We start from the raw sequence: 21,298 nt of genomic DNA on the forward strand, positions 1-21,298 counted from the left end.
GAACAAAAAACCCCAAAGTTAGCAGAAGGAAAGAAATCATAAATATCAGATCAGAAATAAATAAAAAAGAAATGAAGGAAATGACACCAAAGATCAATAAAACTATAAGCTGGTTCTTTGAGAAGATAAACAAAATTGATAAACCTTTAGCCAGACTCATCAGGAAAAAAGGGAGAAGACTCAAATCAATAGAATCAGAAATGAAAAAGGAGAAGTAACAACTGACACTGCAGAAATGCAAAAGATCATGAGCGATTACTACAAGCAACTCTATGCCAATAAAATGGACAATCTGGAAGAAATGGACAAATTCTTAGAAAAGTACAACCTGCCAAGACTGAACCAGAAAGAAATAGAAAATATGAGCAGGCCAATCACAAGCACTGAAATTGAAACTGTGATTAAATATCTTCCAACAAACAAAAGCCCAGGGCCAGATGGCTTCACAGGAGAATTCTATCAAACATTTAGAGCAGAGCTAATATCTGTCCTTCTCAAAGTCCTCCAAAATATAGCAGAGAGAGGAACACTCCCAAACTCATTTTATGAGGCCACTCTCACGCTGATACCAAAACCAGAAAAAGATGTCACAAAAAAAGAAAATTATAGGCCAGTATCACTGATGAACATAGATGCAAAACTCCTCAACAAAATACTAGCAAACAGAATCCAAGAGCACATTAAAAGGATCATACACGATGATCAAGTGGGTTTTATCCCAGGAATGCAAGGATTCTTCAGTATATGCAAATCAATCAATGTGATACACCTTATTAACAAATTGAAGGAGAAAAACCATATGATAATCTCAAAAGATGCAGAAAAAGCTTTCGAGAAAATTCAACACCGATTTATGATAAATACTCTCCAGAAAGTAGGCAGAGAGGGAACTTACCTCAACATAATAAAGGCCATATATGACAAACTACAGCCAACATTATTATCAATGGTGAAAAACTGAAACCATTTCCTCTAAGATCAGAAACAAGACAAGGTTACCCACTCTCACCACTATTATTCAACATAGTTATGGAAGTTTTAGCCACGGCCATCAGAGAAGAAAAAGAAATAAAAGGAATCCAAATCGGAAAAGAAGAAATAAAGCTGTCACTGTTTGCAGTTGACAGGATACTATACATAGGGAATCCTAAAGATGCTACCAGAAAACTCCTAGAGCTAATCAGTGAATTTGGTAAAGTAGCAGGATACAAAATTAATGCACAGAAATCTCTCGCATTCCTATACACTAACGACGAAAAATCTGAAAGAGAAATTTAGGAAACACTCCCATTTACCATTGCAGCAAAAAGAATAAAATACCTAGGAATAAACCTACCTAAGGAGACAAAAGAACTGTACTCTGAAAAGTATAAGACACTGATGAAAGAAACTGAAGAAGACACAAACAGATGGAGAAATATACTATGTTCTCGGATTGGAAAAATCAACATTGTGAAAATGACTATACTACCCCAAGCAATCCGCAGATTCAGTGCAATCCCTATCAAACTACCAATGGCATTTTTCGCAGAATTAGAACAAAATATTTTACAATTTGTATGGAAGCACAAAAGACCCCAAATAGCCAAAGCAATCTTGAGAAAATAAAATGGAGCTGGAGGAATCAGGTCCCTGATTTCAGACTATAGTACAAAGCTACAGGAATGAAGACAGTATGGTACTGGCACAACAACAGAAATATAGATCAATGGAATAGGATCCAAAGCGCAGTGATAAATCCACGCACAAACTGTCATGTTATCATTGACAAAACAGGCAAGAATATACAATGGGAAAAGACAGACTCTTCAATAAGTGGTGTTGGGAAAACTGGACAGCTACATGTAAAAAAAAATGAAATTAGAACACTTCCTAACACCATACACAAGAATAAACTCAAAATGGATTAAAGACCTCAATGTAAGGCCAGACACTATCAAACTCTTAGAGGAAAACATAGGCAGAACACTCTATGACATAAATCACAGCAAGATCCCTTTTGACCCATCTCCTAGAGAAATGGAAATAAAAACAAAAATAAAGAAATGGGACCTAATGAAACTTAAAAGCTTTTGCAGATCAAAGGAAACCTTAAACAAGACCAAAAGACACTCTTCAGAATGGGATAAAATATTTGCAAATGAAGCAACTGACAAAGGATTAATCTCCAAAATTTATAAGCAGCTCATGCAGCTTAAAATAAAAAAAAACAAACAACCCAATCCAAAAATGGGCAGAAGACCTAAATAGACATTTCTCCAAAGAAGACATACAGATTGCCAAAAACACATGAAAGGATGCTCAACATCACTAATCATTAGAGAAATGCAAATCAAAACCACAGTGAGGTATCACCTCACACCGGTCAGTATGGCCATCATCAAAAATTCTACAAACAGTAAATGCTGGAGGGGGTATGGAGAAAAGGGAACCTCTTGCACTGTTGGTGGGAATGTAAATTGATAGAGCCATTACGGAGAACAGTAAAGAGGTTCTCTAAAACAGTAAAAGTAGAACTACCATACTCCCCAGCAATCCCACTGCTGGGTATATACCGTGAGAAAACCGTAATTCAAAAAGAGACATGTACTACAGTGTTCACTGTAGCACTATTTACAATAGCCAGGACGTGGAAGCAACCTAAATGTCCATTGACAGATGTATGGATAAGAAGATGTGGCACATATATACAATGGTATATTACTCAGTCATAAAAAGAAACGAAATTGAGTTATTTGTCGTGAGGTGGATGGACATAGAGTCTGTCATTCAGAGTGAAATAAGTCACAAAGAGAAAAACAAATACCATATGCTAACATATATATATGGAATCTAAAAAAAAAAAAAGGTTCTAATGAACCTAGGGACAGGACAGGAATAAAGACGCAGACATAGAGAATGGACTTAGGACACAGGGAGGGATAAGGGGAAGCTGGGACGAAGTGAGAGAGTAGCATTGACATATATACACTATGAAATGTAAAACAGATAGCTAACGGGAAGCAGCTGCATAGCACACGGAGATCAGTTTGGTGCTCTGTGACCAACTAGAGGGATGGAATAGTACAGCAACTATAGCAAACTGTATGGAGGTTCCTCAGAAAATTAAAAATAGAGTTGCCATATGATCCAGCAATCGCACTCCTGGGCATATGTCCCGAGAAAACTATAATTCAAAAAGATACATGCATCCCTATGTTCATAGCAGTACTATTCACAATAGCCAAGACATGGAAACAACCTAAATGTCTATCAACAGATGAATGGTTAAAGAAGATGTGGTACGTATATATCAATACAATGGAATATTATTCAGCCATAAAAAAGAATGAAATAATGCCATTTGCAGCAACATGGATGGACCTAGAGATTATCATACTAAGCAAAGTAAGTCAGAAAAAGAAAGATGAAAACCATATGATATCACTTACATGTGGAATCTAAAATATGACACAAATCAACTTATCTACGAAACAGAAACAGACTCGCAGACATAGAGAACAGACTCACGGTTGTCAAGGGTAAGGGTGGGGGAGAGGGTGGAACGGGAGTTTGGGGTTAGCAGATGCACACTAGTATATGTAGAATGGATAAACAACAAGGTCTTACTTTGTAGCACAGGGAACTATATTCTATATCCTGAGATTAAACCATAAAGGAAAAGAATATGAAAAAAGTATATATATATATATATATATATATATATATATATATATATATGTATGTATGTATAACTGAATAACTTTGCTGTACAGAAGAAATTAATGCAACATTGTAAATCAACTATACTTCAATTTAAGAAAACATTTTAAAGGCGAAAAAAAAATGTGGCTTGAAATCAGTAACCTGTGCATAAAGAAAAGAAACACTGGTAATAATTCCCAATTAGTTTTGAAATTTAAGTACATTTTTTCTTGGGTCCTGGTAACTGTCATAACGTTTAAGGACAGAAATTCTTAATTCAAATAGCTAAATAGTTTTAGTTAATCACAGATAAGATAAAACGATCTTTACATTGTTAATTTGCTAAAAATTGGTCCTTGTTTCCACATTTTTAGGCTTACAACTTGTAAATAATACATCTCAAATAATATTTTCCCAAGTCAAGATCTAAAACACTGTATCCATTCTAGAAAAATAAGCCCCTTTAGAAATGTCATTACCGTTCAGATTATTGATCTCATCCTGCTGCCAGGGCTGAAGTGTTTAGCAAGACTATTTTCGGGACCTGGAGAGGACATTTTTATTGGCAGTAAGACAACAGATTAACCAGAGTTCAAATGAGAAGACCCAGTGGCCAGGTCTTTGTCACTCTAACATTCTACAGATGTGCAACACAGATGGTGAGGTATGTTGATAGATGAGGTTGTCTTGGCAGCAGAGTTCTTAGACCTGCCTAACATTTTAGTTGAATGACCCCATTAAACATGCCTGTCCCAAGGCAGCTGGATAGATTTTTAAGTAACTATAGCTGTTAAATGTGGAAACCTCTAGGAAGTTCTGAATACAGAATCTTTCTCTTAGCTTTGACTTCTAGTTTACAGGAACTATCCACCCAAGTTTGAGTTGGGGGTAGGGGAAGGAAGGAGCAGAAAGAGAGACTGGGGGAGTATATGCAAACAAAATTATCTTAAAATTCTAGGAGGAGTATAGGGTGAGTTGAATAAGAGTTTTTAAGAGGGAACATTAATATAAAAATGCTAACTTCAATTGGAATTATCTAGGATAGCTTTTTTTTTTCTCCACCGAGGATCTATGAAGAACCAGGGATTTGCTGTCAGATTATAACTTCTCCCTTGTTTCTACTCTATAGGACACAGGTTAGTAGAGAAAAGCACAAGATTTTGAGTCATGGTAATTGGGCTTTTGTGTGACCTTGACCATGTCATTCAAATGTTTGTGGTATCAGTTTCCTCATTTGTAAAATGAGAGTGAATAGACGTTCTAAATTCTCTTACAACTATTAAGTTCTGCTTTTCTGCTCAGTGCCCTAGACCTCCACTTTTACGAACAGGAATATTTTAAACTTACTAAGAAGCAGCAGAACATAGTGCTAACTGCTCAGTCTCTAGACTTACATAGACATTTAAAAGTTTGCCTTCAGGGCATACGTCTATATATCATATTATTATTTCTCAGCATTTATTGAGTCTTAAGAGTCCTTGTCTATAAAATGGAGATGATAATAGTACTCATCATGCAAGTTGCTCTTAGATTTTTTTCACAGCACTTATTTCCTTCTATCTAACTTACCATCTGTAAGGTCCATAAGGGTAGTGATTACTGTCTATTTTGTTCACTGATGTATTCCAAGCATCTTAACAGATACTAGCCACTCAATATTTGTCAAATGAATAATTAAATGAAACAATGCATGTAGAGTGGTTAGTGAAGTAATTGGCACACAGCAGTTGATAAATGATCCTATAAATGGTCCTGATAAATGGTTTTATTAATACCCACAGTGCCTTTTCACTATGAAGTAGGAATGGAAGAAGTGGGAATTTCATGAGAAGATGAAGGGGACTAAGGACCATAATGTTGTTTCCAAATATTGTAAAGAGTATCACATGTCACCTGCAAAGAAAATAATATGATCCAAGATGTGGAAACTACAGAGAGACATTTTTGAAATTCAGAGAAAGGAGGATTTTTCTAACAACATTGCTCAAAGATGAACTGGTGCTCAAGCAAATGTTGAATTATTATTGGCCAATAAATGAGAGAATTAGGAAATATAATTAAAGGTTATAAATCTATTATTTCATGGATGAAATGATTTGAAAAGAACTTCTTATAAACAGCATATACAGAATAAAATTTTAAATATACAAAATATTGAATTTTGGCCTTGTGATACTGCTGGCCAAAAATGTAGATGGAAGATGGCAAATACAGTAAATACCAACCTATTTTTCTTGGGTACACGCGATCAAAAAACATTTGTTTGTGACATAACATATGGCTGAAAAACAAGTGCTGCTGACTTGTTTTATTAATGTCGGCAAAGCAGCAGATAGGAGTTACAAAATCCCTTATCCCCCATCCTTCCCCCACCCAAGGAAAAACAGGACTGTTTAAAGCCAGCGTCTTTCTTTCTTGTTCTTTTTATCCCACTGGTAACACTGCACTTTGGACTTTCAGAATATTGACAGTGAGAATGTTCTTGGATTACATGAAATGAACTGATGCATCACTCTTGCCAACTAGGGATGATTTTAGACAAAATGTATGGCATCGATGAGAAAGGAATCTCAATATCATTTTTACGAAGGATGGTTGGCCTCATATAAAACAGTCCCATCAATCTACTGCCATCAGCTCAGACAGAAAAGAATTAGGTACATAAACTGGCTGTCATAAAATGTAGCCGAGTAGGAGCCAAGTCTGATCACAGAAGGTCAGTTACACATGTTCGCAAATAAAGGAAGCATGTTTTCTTTAATGAGCCATCAAAAGTTAATAACAAGTGAGTTGGCTTTTTATTTTGGACAATAATACTGAGAAAGATGCAATGGTTCTGAAGGTTTTCTCTGTTCTTTAAGTTGGCTACCTATTGAGAAAAGATATGTGATAACATGGTAACTTTTTAAAGGTGTGAAATGGTGAACTGCATTCACCTGTTAAAACTATGGTGTTGACTTGACTGTGATGATCAATTTTATGTGACATCTTGATTGGGCCACAGGGTGACAAAACGTTTGGCCAAACATTATTCTGTCTATGAGGGTGCTTCTGGATGAGATTAACATTAGTATGGGTAGACTGAGTCATAATGTATTCTCCCTAAATTGGGTGGGCTCATCCAATCAATTGAAGACCTGAAAAAGGCTGAGTAAAACTCCTTCATGACTTGCTTGTGTTGAGATATTAGTCTTTTCCGGCCTTCAGACTTGAACTGAAACATTGGCTTTTCTTGGGTCTCAAGCCTGCCAGCTTTCAGACCAGAGCTGTAACACTGACTCTCCTGGGTATCCTTCTCCATAGACATACATTACTGTTTCTATTTCTTTGCAGAACCCTAACTAATACACTGACTCAACAGGATCAGGAAGAAATGAGCTGAGCTGTGCCAATCAAGTGCATTATCCAGATAATGAAAGTCAGTCCCTGCAGAAGTTAATCTTTTAGAAACTGGTCTGGTAACAATGTGAGTGATCAGGCAATGTGATAACATTTATGCAATATAAAATAATGAGCCAAATTACGAATGCTCCTACAATTAGCTCTAGAAGCAGTTCCTCACCGTTCCAGCCCCAAATTCTAAGATTCTATCTTATACAACAAGCTTACATAGCCATTCTCAGAATCAATTTCAGAAGCAACAGTATAAAGTTTGAAATGTGTTTACCTCCAAGGGGATTATGCAAGAATTTAAAAATCCTTCTCATTTCCTTCCAATTAGTTTTTGAGGACTGAAGGACTCATCATTTTCATATGTTGATTCTTGTTATTATCAGGAATCAGCACATGGCATATCTTCTTATTTTCCATGATTATTTTCAGGCTCTGGTGTTTTATGATTTTTAAGCTCTACTTCCACTACACAGATTAAGCTTCCAAAGCATCTGTCTTTAGGCCCCAAAAGATACCCTTTGATTTTCCCAAATTCCTTACTTTACTTCCGTGTGAGTTTTCTCCTTGTCACTTACCTGCCCAGAAGCAGAAATTCTCCTGCCAGCCCCAGGCGCCTCATGGCCATCAGCAGCCCTCTCACCGTCATGCCCTCGCAGAAGCAGGCCACCACCCGGGCCTTGGGCAGGTGACTCCTGAGCTTCTTCAGCAGTTTATCGAAGCTCTGCTCCCCCGCGTTGCTATAGATTTTGTAAGAGTGAGCGATGCAGATCCCTTCCTTGGCTGACATATCTTTGAACGCTTCCATCCCACTTTCTCCATAGTTGCCTGTGTGGAAACAGATAAGCAGAGGGGAGAATGTTGGCTTCATTGGGTAGAGTTGGAATGCAGAAGTGCTGGGAGCATGAAGGTCACCTGGTAGTGTTGGATCTGGAACCTGAAGACCTGAGTGAGGTTTTGCTTTTTCACTGACTTGCTTATCTGGGCAATTTACAATGAAACTACAGGATACATATATGCATTGATCTTTTAAAACTTTTTCACTAAGAGAATATTACAAAAATCCAAGCAATTTGGCTCCCCCTTTGACTCAAAAAAGGCTCATATTCTAATGTGAGATGATGGAAAATATTTATCTGCTATCTTTTCATTCTGTCTCACTTCCTTTTGTTTCTCATTATATGATCTTCTTACCCCACTGATTCAGATTTTTGTGTTTAAAGACATTATACACAGATGCAATACATATACTTTATACAGTACAGATGTACAAATATCTTAGAGTATTTTATTTTATAGAATATTATCCATATATTTTATAAATAATCATGAGAGTTTGTGGTTTTATCCCAAGTGAAAATTCCAGATCCTTGATTGAGATTTTAGTCTTGTCACAGATAAATGTATTAGCTCATTTAAAACATTTAAAGTTTTATTATATATAACCATTGAAAAATTACCGATATATGGGGGAATAATTCCAAAGTATTTTGCAACGTTTTGGGGTTAAGGACTAATGGTGGTCTTTTAAAATTATGGAACATGGGGCTCAATACTGACAATCACTTATAGGCCAGGAAGTGTATCAAGATTATTATATATGTGACCTCATTTAACTCTCAGAAGAATATATTGAGAAATATATTATGACCTCCTTCTACAGATAAGAAAACAGATGAGGCAGTTAGGTTTACAGTTGCCCAGAGTTAATATCGCCAGTAGGTGGAAAGTTCCATTCCATTCACAGATCTGTCTAAGAGTGCAGATTCTGCTCCCTCCATTCTTCTACGGCTGACTTTTACGGGACTCAGAAGCCCAATTATATCTGCGTTTCTCTTTCCTATTTAAAGGTCATGATGCTTCAAGTTTAGATATTTTGGGAGCCTTCTGAGGCCCTATAAATCATGACAGGTTCATTTTCTGAGTTTTCAAAAGATTAGGTGGGTAAGGGCGATTGATTTGAGAAATACAGGAGACTATTACAAGACAGCCAAGCTGTGGGATGTAAGTGGCCTAGCAATCAACTAGACCTAGGAAATGGCATTTCATCAGGAGGAGTTAATCTCAAATGAACAAGCAAGTACAAGTCACTCGACTGCATACATTTCACTGTATGATGGTAATAGAGACAATTTATAAATAACTATACTCATGTAACATTTTGATGTTTGCAAAGTTAGTTCATATATACGAGCTCATGCTACTTACACCAACTCTGTGATAAAGGTACTATTATCTTCCCTTCGCAGCTGATAAAACTGAAGTTTGCATTTAGCAAGTAGATGGCAGAGTCTTGGTTTGAAAATCTATCCTCTCCCTCCTGGCCCTGTGTGTGCTCCATCTTAGCAGGGGTGCCTTGTTGCAAATGAGAGCCTCAGACTTGGAGGGTGGGTTTTCATGTAGGTTTATCCTCATGAACAAACTGTAAAGGGCAAAGCAGAGCAGAGTCCCAGCCAGAAACACTGGTAGAGGGCCAGCTGCAGCTTTCCCTCTTCTCCAGAATTAAAGCAACAAGAAACCTCTATGATGATGGCAGGTAGGCGATGTAGTTATTTTGCAATTAACAAAGGTTAAAGGGCTCTTCCTGAAAAATGTGCAAAGGGGCCTAAATTATTAGTCTTACACTAACCTGAGTATCTATTATTTTCTGATTACTTTTAGCCAACTCTATTTTTCAGTTGACTACCCTGCACTTGATGCTTTAATTAACGCTGGGGCATTTGGATAAATAATTTGATATGAGGTGCATAGTGATTGTGATGGCAATAATGAAAATTCTCAGTATATTCATAGTTAAACAACAAAAAATACCTGACAGATTTATAATCTTTAGCACCTCCCCAACAGCCTTGTTTTAACATTTTTTTTGTTGTTTATACAGTTAGTTATATATAGAAGCACCTTGCAATAGAGAACTTTGTCATTAGAGAGATCTGAGTTCCAATGTAGCTTGGGTTGTTCTAAATCTCAGCTTTATCACCTGAAAATCACAGATAACACTGCCTAATATATGGGTATTTTGTATATTATATTTTATGTATGTAAAATATCTTATAGATAGCCTGAACCTAATTAACTGCACATATTGGGGTTATAAAGAATATTCTAGACAAAGTTAAGATGCCCTCTCTTGGAGCAACTAAAACAAATCATGGAGCAAATGGCATTAATACTGAACATTAGACTAAAAAATAAGCTTAAACTAGTGGGGGAAATATGATTTTGTTAGAGCAAAGCCCAAGAATTATTCTTTAAAATTAAAATAGGAAACAGTTGCAATATATGTGTAACATAAAAATTTCTGCAGAATACTAATTTTGAGTTAATAAAAGAAACCCAATCTAAGTTGGGAATTAAAAATGGGGATAGGTATTCCAATAAAACTGGGAAGCTTGAAGTGTTTAGATTTTCAGTAGTTGATATAATGACTACATTTTAGAATTGTATATTTAAACATAAAGGAGAAACTATAAAAATTTCATAGGCTTCTTGAAGAAAATGAAATAGATTTCAAGCACTGTATAGAATGAGAAAAAAGGTGAGGACGCAAAGATTTATTTTTCCAACAAGGAAACAAAGGTGATAGAAAAAGGAAGATATGGTGTAAAGTATGAAACTAGTCGGTGACTTCAACTAAGCATCTGGCAAAAGTAAGAAGGAATCTATTAGACATTCTTCTTTAAGTAGCAGAGGGTCTGTGGCTTGGAATTATGAGAAGAAAATGTAATCGTAGTCCGACTTGACTCTTAGCTCACACTATTTATAATTGTAATGATGCAAATGTCAATTATTAATTTTCAACTGTATAAGTCCACATATAGGCAAGGTAGAAAACTTATTATGCAATAGAAAATATGTGTTACCAATCTTTCCAAAGAAAATTACAACAGAGGAAGATTTTAGGTTGAGATGTGGAAGCAGGGAGAGTTGATGGGAAAGGGAAGGATATTAAAATACTCGACTCACTATTTGGAAGTCAAGATATACAGAAAACAAAAGAGAGATGATTAACAGAATTATTTGAATCTGAAAAAAATGAGATTAATCTAATAATACAATTATATTGAGAAGAAATAAGAATATATGTGAATTAGGAGATGTCTACTTTCCATAAGTTAAAAAGTAGGCATTAAAAAAGTAAGCATATATTCATACTACTTAGAAATATGAAGGTGAAAACCAGAAAAGAAAAACGTAAAGTGCTCTTTCTTACTTTAAGCCATTCTGCATGACATGATTTTGAAAAATATTAAAGTACAAGTATGATGAAAAAATTTTAAATAACAGATTTAAAAGTTATTGAAATTGGAGAGAGATATGGAACATTTAAAATGGAATGCCAAGTGAACATTACTGAATAAAGAAATTCAGCATGTTGATAGTGAGGACAAAATTTTCCTGTAATTTCCTTAAATCAAATGTAAGAGTAAATATTAATTTATAACTTTTAGATATCCTTGTATATTTCTGGTGGGATATACTCACATGCAATTATTAAAATACAATCTCTATAACGAAAATACCTTGAGAACTTGGGGATAGCTAATTTTGTAAATAGCATTATTATAGAGCAAAATTGATCAGAATCAAATTTTATCTCAAACAATTGCTTAGATATCACTTTGTTTTGGTTCTATGTTTCTATCACATCAGTTAGATTTGGCTACATTGTACGCATTTTATTTTCCATTTCAACCACAGAATGAGAGCCTAATGGATAAGAATGTGAAATAGGATCAAGGTTATTTTTTCTCTTACATCATGAAAGATTCCAAACCTGAAGCCATGGCAGAATGCTTAATTCACATTTACTCTAAGAGCAGATGCTCTACTTAAAATCATGTTAGTCATTTCTAGTATGCCAGAAAGACTTTACAATTGAGATGGTTTTCAACAAGATGTCACATCTAAATTAAAATAGAAAAGTCCAGTTAATTTTCCTTCCTCCTGTCAAATCACCTTCTACTTACTGTTCCTTTAATATCAAGCTCAAGGAATTCCTCTGCAAAGTCTGCCCAACCTATGTATCCCTTCCTACGTTCCTCATTTGATCTTACAATAGAAAGTTGTGTTTACTTGTGTCTGCTCCTTTAAGACTGTATACCTTTGGGACATAAATATTATTCTCTTGTGTATTCTTAATTCCTCAAAGGGGCCTAGAAGATAACTAACACAAGTTGAGTAAAAAAATAAGTGAATGAATGAGTGGTACAAAGTAATCAGCACCAAGTGGGAATTTGCCAGATGAAAATATTTGTGCAATTAATTATCCTACCTCTCATCAGAATTGTAACATTTGTGTCTAGAATGTATCACTCTATTGAGTGATTATGTAATATTATTCCACTTAAAATCTGAAGGACAGAACTGTACAATAGTCAAAACAGTCAGAATATCTAGATTTTTTTCCAATGGCTTCAGTGTTCCCCTGGATAATAAAAGATTCTAATATTTTAACCTCAAATGCTATTTAAAGCTAGCTGCTTTCACTAGTACTATTTGACCTGTATTATGTCAGCTGGGATCTGGAAGCATCTGACTCCATTTGTGCCTACAAAGTACACAATGCAAACAAGACTTGCTAAAGAATAACTTTAAATCTTTCTTCTAACCTAAGAGAGATTCTTTGCACTTTATGTTTAAAGGCACAGGCATGGAACAATCCTTTAGTATGCAATGCATAACCATAGACCACTGCTATTTCAGGTGGCACCACTTCACTTTCAGTAAATACCGTGCTACTGTGGCTTAAACATACTTCTGGATAAAGATAATAAAGAATGGCGACATAGATAGGCTACAACTGGTAAATGAGGTATTCTTCTTGCAAAATATCTATTGGAGATATGGCTCAAATTTATAAATATGTGTGTTGAAGAAACTGATTGTAAGAATAAAAATTAAATTAATAGAATCATACTAAAAAGATAACAAATAATTTTCCTTTCTCTGACATTCGTTTCCTTTTTTCCATTGTACTCTTACTTCTCCCACCATAATCAGACCCTCATTATTCCCTTCATACAAACTTACTTGGGAACATACCTCTTATCATCTATGTCTCATTTGGGGGGGGGGTCTTCTTATTATGCTCTTTCATGTGTAGCTCAGATGGCTAACATGTTCCCACTTATTTACTTTTATTCATGATGTTCTTTCTACTTGGAATACCCTTTTCCCATTTCTTTATGTTGAAATCTTACCCATTGTTTCTGGTTCAACTCAATTGCCCACACTGTAACTTAACTTAGGATATAGACCACATCTTCTCCATAGTGCCACCTAGCGATGCTTGTGGAACTAAACTGATATACTCCACCATGCTTTTCAAGGATTAATTAATTACGTACAGGTATGATACTAGGCACGTGGTAGACTCTAGATATTTACACATTTTAGCCTAGTGATCTATTTTATAATACTGAAGAGCATAATTTTTGTTACTGATAATTGCTAGAAAAGTTTATAATTGTAGTTCCTTTACTTTTTTTTTTTTTTTTTTTTTTTTTTTTAACCATGCGGGATCTTACTTCCTCCACCAGGGATCAAACCCGCGCCCCCTCCAGTGGAAGCGCAGAGTCTTAACCTCTTAACCACCGGACCGCCAGGGAAGTCCCTCCTTCACCTTTATGACAAGGCTGATCATACTAATGATTTATTTGATACTGAGAATTTGATTAAAACTATAACCCATGATATTAATTTTTTTTTTTCCTTAGGAAAACATAATCCACTTCATATAATGTGTTTCATTAGGGGACTTCTAAGGAGATTTCCCAGAGTCAGATAATGAGTTATGGTGCTAAGTATTATAATGTATTAGACTTAATTTGAAATATAAATTCTGTATTCTATATTCTGTACATATATTTATGTTACTTGCTTTATATATTTATTTATTATATTTTGGATATATTTGCATATTTTATTTTCCAAAACTGTAAGCCCCTTGAGAGTACTAAATGCACTTATTTAACTATGTATTATCACATAATAGTTATTCAGGAATTTCTTGAAAAGAAAATACAGTACAGAGAGATAAGAGTAAAATTTTGGAAGAGTTAATTTATTTGTTCAAATACAATCATCAAGTGGATGCTAAAAAAATGTAAAAACTACTCTTTCAGAAAGTATTCACTTTAGGAAATTTAATTCACTTAAAAAAAATCTATTGAGTTTGGCCTTCCATATTAGAGCTTTTTCCCCTTTTATTTGACCCAAACTGTCTTTTTTTTTCAAAAAGGAGATTAAGATTCTCAATATAAATAATAATTTATAAATACATTCCAAATGGCTTTTACTCCTAATACCCTGTTGCTATTATAAACAGTGTATTTTGTTGACAACTACTAGTGAAGAAAAATGCTGCCATTTCTCATTGGAGTTACTGCCTGGCATGATACCATCCCCCTAAAATATGTGTGGGCAGGATTAATCAGTCAGTGTAATCACCACTTCCCATCCTTTCATGGGGCCATAAATGTTCATCAAGGGATCTTAGCCAAAACTGCCCACATTGAGTGTGCTGTGTCTTAGTTAAGCTAGTGGTTAGTTAAACAGCCAGGAGGGAGAAAACCCAGAGAGATAAACACCTCTTCTTATTTTATTACTATCTCTTTATAAAGATGTTTCCCTTTTCAAAAATGTATGTCTTTTCCCAATATAGCCCACATGTACAATGAGTATGGCAATTTCAAACTCTATATTGCATTCATTTGTTTACATTTACTTCCTGGCACTAGACAACAAAGTTCTTCAGTGTAGGTGTTTCTATCCTCACAACAAAACTATATATAAATATATCATATACTCTCATCAAGACTCCACAAATTATGGCAAATGCCTTTGCCATGAAAATCTTTGCTAACAAACAGATTTCCAAGTTTTGGTTCCTTTTTTTTTTTTTTTTTCCTCCAAAATCTTACCCTCAAGTTTTTCTATGACATGACCCACATAGCAGAGTACTCAGTGTGAGGCAGGACATTATTGAATCTCATCCAGGGTGTTTAATTATTGGAAGTGCTATTGGAAGGATTTCATTTAGCGAATTCATTTTAGGCATTACACCAGGCATGGAGTATGTAAGCAACATTCAATCAACACTCCAATAGTGAATGCAGAAAAATAAAGCTAGTAGAGCATAACTTAGTAACTTAGATTTTGAACTACATAAAAAAATATTATTTATGGGAATACTAACCGGGGATATAAGATATTGTCAGAAAAGTAAGTGCCAAGTGCATTACTGAGTGGTATACTATGTTGCTGAATTTTTCTTCTGGCTACCAGGAATGGGGCTAGAAAAAGAAGTTTGATCTTCAGAGCAAAGGTACAAGTTGACTATTCAAATTCATACATGGCAGATAACATGAAATCAACATCAATGAAATAAAAATATATGAGAGTTATAACTGTCACACATGTCGACTACAGCAAGTATGAGTGTCATCTTTGGTTCTGTAATGTAGGTTGCTGAACCTTGGAATCAAAAGTTGTGATATCTAGTCCCTCCAATAACTCTAGTTCATACAATTGGGTTGAACTGAGATAGACAAAACTGAAAGAGAATCAAGTTCTGAGAAAAAATCAAGTTTTAGAATTTATTTTTAATTTACTTTTAAATTTCTGCCAAGTAGAAATGCCAAATCGGAAATTGAATAAGGACATTCTGGCTCAGAAAATAGAAGTTAAAATTGGAACTATTTGGGATCATCAGAATATGGATAGCAACAGTAATAGATCAAAGTGTAGGATGTGAAAGAAGAGAGCTCTGATTATACCCTAAAGAATTCAAATATTTATGCATTAATTGAGAAGGCAAAGCTGACAAAGACAATGGAGAAGAAGAAACCAAGAGAACGTATTGTTATGGGAACGAAAATAACAACGTGCTTTTACTTTCTTTTGGACGTTAACAGTGTGACTATTAAAGTGGAAAAAATCCACTGATTTTGGCAACACAGTCAAAGCCATAAAGGAGTAGGCTGTGTGTAATAGGAGTCAGAGAGTGAAGACAGTATATTTGTACAACTTTTTTGAGAGTTGTCTGGCAGTAAAGAAGAGCAAAGAAGAATGATGGTAACTGGAAGAGAATGTGGAAATCAAAGGAGGGATTTTGTTTGCTTATTTCTAGAGAGGGGTACCTTAGGGAAAGTGCTTAGACCAGAACATGGGGCAGAGTAAGCACTCACAGTACCTGATAGTTTTAGTCACCATCATCATCATCAACAACAACATTTATCTAGATCTTGTGGAATTAACTGGTAAAAGGTTAATAATATGTACCAAGTACTGTACTAGTCACTTCAAATAAAAATAGTCATAATAGTAACTCTTACTATTATTATTTAAACCAACCAATCCTATGAGGTAGCTATTATATTCCACGTTTATAAACAGTTTATGCTGAGAGAATTTGCCAAATAATTGATAGCTAGTGAGCAGAAGAGCTGAAATTTCATCTTTCATCTGTTAAATTTCAAAGCCCATGCTCTTTTTCTACAGTAGATTATTACCCTTGAAGCACTGAGAGAGAATCGCTCAATTTAGTTCTGTGGTTCTTCCAAAGGTGCTCACCCAACACTAAGTATTTCGTTTGAATCCAATGCCAGATACTATCAAATTGAATTCATCTAAGCAAACACAGTATTTAACAAATAAGTTTTTGCCCAATTACCAGAAATATTTTAGACATGTATGATTTAGCACTAAATGGTCCAATCCATATCATTACTGAGAATTGATATTTAAATATCAGAGTCTTCCTACAAAATATACAATGCTTAACTGTAGCTTATCTATAGACAAAGACCTGTAAAATAAGAGGAGGCTTTCGGAAACAGACACGCCATACACCTGTTACTAATTACCTAAATCTTCGCTGTGGCGGGAGGAAGGACTTCAGAGGGACAGCGGGAATGGAAAAACTTGATTTTTATATTTAAAATTATACAGTATTTTAAAATACTTGTTACTACAGCTTAAATTGAGATCTGCAAAGTGAAAACATATCACTTTATTAATCTTCTAAAAAATGGTGTTTTTGCCTTGATTCTTTTCTGGCTATTCTTCCTAGAGGAAAATAAAAAGTTGAGACAGAAGCTATGACCCAAATTCCCACTCTAACCTTCCAGGATTCAACTTCCTCTGCTTTCTTTGTAAGCTGTCAACTTCAGAGCTGAAACCTGCTGCAGTGCATGTCTCATTAAGAGAGATTCCATTTCCACAGAAAGGACAAATCTCTGTACGGAACTGTGTATCAATGGGTCGGGTAGGTTGGTGAGTTTTTCACTGTGCCTCTGTTTTATCTCACTAGCCACCTCTGATCCTCGATTCTAACTGGATCTAACGACAACACAGAAATTCACTCATCACCAGCTGAAAGCAGAAAATCCTTTGCCGCACAGCCAAAACCGCTCACGCTTGACAGCCTTTGCTCAAAAGATGTAACTTCTTTGACAGCAGCTCGTGGCCTCTGCCACAACCTTCTCCAGTTTAGATCTGCACTGTGTGGGTCCTGTGGTTGCTAGAATCCCTCTGGAAGAACTCAGTGACTACCACAGTACTGAGAGGAGGAACTCATTTTGGAAATATCTGTCTGGACCATCATTCACTGGAGGATGCAGAAATGAGTAGAAGGAACTGAAGTGTAGTGTAATGGCTGTGCTGTTGTTACTGTTGCCAAATTCTGAGCTCCATTCAGGAGGGGGCCAACCATGCTGTGTTCTAGGATTATGGCCTTAGTGACTGTCATCTGTAGATAAGACCTCTGCTGTCCAATATGGCAGCCATTGGCCATATGTGGCAAATAAGCATTTGACATGTAGCTAATTCAAATTGAGACACTGTCGGCATAAAAACAAAATAGATTTCAAAGACAGTATGAAAAAAACAATGTAAAATATCCCATCAATATATTATAATATTGATTACATGTTGAAATGACAAAGTTTTGGATGTATTGGGGTAAATAAAATGTGGTTTCAAAATTAATTTCACTTCTTTCTTTTTACCCTTTCTTAAAATCACACACATGGCTAGAATTATATCTTTATTAGAGAGTACTGAATTATACATATAAAGAGAAGCTTTATATCCTATACATTTCAGGGTAGAATGTAAACTTCTTAGGACACTCTATGACATCAGGACTTTTATTATCTATCATCTAGGCTTTTTCTCCAGCCTCACTGCTTGCCTTTTCTTTATGTATTGAATATATGGCACATTCTTCAGCCATACCAAAGAATATATAGACCACCAAATACACCATGCTTTTTCACATCTCTAAATTTCACAACACCCCTTGTTCTTGAGATGTTCTTCTGTTTAATTCTTGCTCATACTTCGACTCAGCTGAAAGTGACAGAATTCTCTAGCGCCCTAATTCAAAGTAGATATCCTCTACTCTGCTCTCATTGCCAACCCTCACTTCAATGTCACACGATTTTTCATGTTTTATTGTAATTAGTTATTAGTTAGACTTTCTAAGAGGCTGTGAGCTAATCAACAAAAGGGATTACATCTTAATTAATTACCCTTTTTTCTCCAGAGCCTTGGTGGCCCAAGTATTTGTTGAATAAATGCATTTTAGAAGGTGAGTACTGACTTTTTCACCAGCTTTATAAAGATATAATTGACATATAACATTGTGTAAATTTAAGGTGCAAATGTGGTGATTTGATATACATATTTATTGTGAAATTATTACCACAGTGAGGTTAGCAAAACTATCTGTCACTTCACATAGTTACCTGTTTATTTTTGGTGAGAATATTTATGATCTACCCTCTTAGCAACTTTCATGTGTACAATACAGTACTGTTAACTATAGTCATTGTGTTGTATATGATATTCTTAGAACTTATTAATCTTATAAGATGAAGTTTGTATGTTTTGACCAACAACTCCCCATTTTCCCCACGCTCCCAGCCCTGGGCAACTCCCCAATTTACTCTTTGTGTCTATAAGCTTGGCTTTTTTATTCCACAAAGAAGTCAGATCATACGTATTTGTGTTCTTCTGTTTGACTTATTTCACTTAGCATTGACTTGTCATTCATAAATTCATAAATTATTATTGAGCAGTGACTATGAATAGCTGTGCAAAGAAGCTCTGGTATGGAAGCTACTCTGCATTCATTGTGACCCAAAAGGGCTAGAACTGGACTTAGATAAGACTTATGAGGAAGGGCAGCACAGTTTAGTAACCTGTGCCTTGGACAGAGTGAGGAGATAGTGTTTGAAATCTTGTTCTTCAACTTATCAGCTGCACGGTCTCTGTGAATTTGTCTCTTGATCTATAATATAATATACACAGGATCCACAAAGTGGGATTTTAGATCGGCCTCCTACATTGTTTTATTAAGTTGTAATAATTATAAAGAGAGTTTTAGCCATTTTATTCATTCTTCTTACAGGTGCTTGCTCAAATTTCAATTTTCTGTTTCTCAATATATACTCCATTTCAAATTCCATTTTCCATTTCTCAATATATATTCCATTCCAAATTTCATCACTGAATCTTGTGGATAATTCCCAAGCTAAGTTTTCTTTGTAAAATTAAATATGTTTCAAGAGTCAGAAATTCTACTTAATGCAGAGTTACTGGAAAGGTGTTAGGTAACATTATGAAAACTAGTCTTCACTAAAGTGGGAAATTCTGCTACTTATGTAACTATTCCTCATTCAGTCATCTGTTCCACCTAATTTCTCAGACATTATATTAAGTATCAGCTGGTCTTTTGAGATATTCCACCATTTGTAAGATCTGCTTATTCTGATCAAGATTTTATTTTCCTCCTCCAGTTACTCAGGTCCATTTGTTAAAAGATTGCAATAATGGCAATAACTTTCCACCAGACACAAGACATGCATTTTGACCATATGTATCAAGCCAAAGAGAACAAAACTCACTAAATATATTTCTAAAAGAATTAAAATTTTTACTGATAATAATTGGAACCCTGTGGGGAAGAAATGTACAGTTCCTTGTTAATCAGAGTCACCAATTATTGTTTTGTTTTGTTTGTTTGCTTTTTTAAAAAAAAAAATACCAAAAATTCCCAAGGAGTATCTGTTCTAAAGCAAGGGCAAAAATCTCCTGGCCTGGGTCCACAAGGGTTGTGATTTTAGCTCTATTCTAGAAAGAAGCCCAATTTCAAGCATTTGTATGTTGACTCCAGGGTCTTATATACTGATAAATGCTACTAAAACTCTTGCTTAATCTGAGGAGAAAAGGGGGTAGTTGGAGGAAGACTGACCAGTTTACTAGTTTCCTAATCTTAGGCAGTTTCCATTGATCTCAGATTCAATACCTTTAAGAGGAATTCCACTCAATGTCCAAGAATTTATTGAAACGAATAAAAAAATAAAAACCATATAAGGCTGGAGGAGGGGGCAGGTACATAAATAAATATGTCAGTTAACATAATATTAATAAGCATATAGAGGGGGCTGATCTAAGAATGTCTGTATATATATAATGATAGGCATTTTTATATATGTTTGTATATGTATGACAGATATTCATATCCATATATGATATACACACACACGTACATATGTATACATATATATGTATATAACATAATTAAGGTACAAAGTTCTGGTTGGACATAGGTGTTAGAGTTCAAAGGAAGGAAAAATTGCTTCTAATTGGACACAGGTGATGAGACCTATATACTACACATTCTTTTACACCTTCTGTTTCCCTCTTCAATGATATCTGGGTAAGTTTAATTTTTATATTTGAACGGCAAATAGCTTAGTCATGCCCTATTTCAAAGGGCTAGTTTAGTCAAGTGAAACAGACGTTATCAAGTTTTCTCCACCTGCCCCACATGATTATGAGAAGTATCTTAGCCTCGGTCCTGCATAACGGAAGGCTGAGGGAAACAAAGAGTGAGAGGGAGGGAGAGGAAGCTAATACAAGAGTGGGTCACTGAGGCTGTTTGCTCATTTCATGGGACCATCTTTCAGAGGTCATAAAGACTGAATCTCAAGGCTGTGTTCGGGAGGAAGGGAGAATACGTCCTCAGTCTCTTACTTGCCAATGGTTAAAGACTGCCTCCACAGGGCATTATTTCCCGCATTCTTTCTTATCATGAATTGGCTCCACGCTGCCTTAGCAAGGTAGCCCCTCAGGAGATAGTCAGAGGTGTGTACAGCAGACAGGAGGCAAGGCACTACTGAGCTGCACCCATGTGCAATTATTTCAAGTCCAT

The 21,298-nt window shown here is 35.4% G+C and overlaps 1 protein-coding gene across 4 annotated transcripts in view; it reads right to left on the reverse strand.

Moving 5' to 3' along the window:
- The window catches only part of GRM5 (glutamate metabotropic receptor 5), a 554,676-nt gene that overhangs the window by 331,225 nt on the left and 202,153 nt on the right, over positions 1–21,298 (reverse strand). For all 4 annotated transcript variants that reach the window (XM_007459683.1, XM_007459685.1, XM_007459684.1 and 1 more), the window contains one exon: positions 7,653–7,902. In XM_007459683.1, coding sequence (XP_007459745.1) covers positions 7,653–7,902 — 250 coding nt within the window. The remainder of the gene's footprint in view (positions 1–7,652; positions 7,903–21,298) is intronic.

The sequence above is a fragment of the Lipotes vexillifer genome, unplaced genomic scaffold (genome assembly GCF_000442215.2).
Source record: "Lipotes vexillifer unplaced genomic scaffold, Lipotes_vexillifer_v1.1 scaffold1069, whole genome shotgun sequence".
In the NCBI taxonomy this organism is placed as follows: Eukaryota; Metazoa; Chordata; class Mammalia; order Artiodactyla; family Lipotidae; genus Lipotes; species Lipotes vexillifer.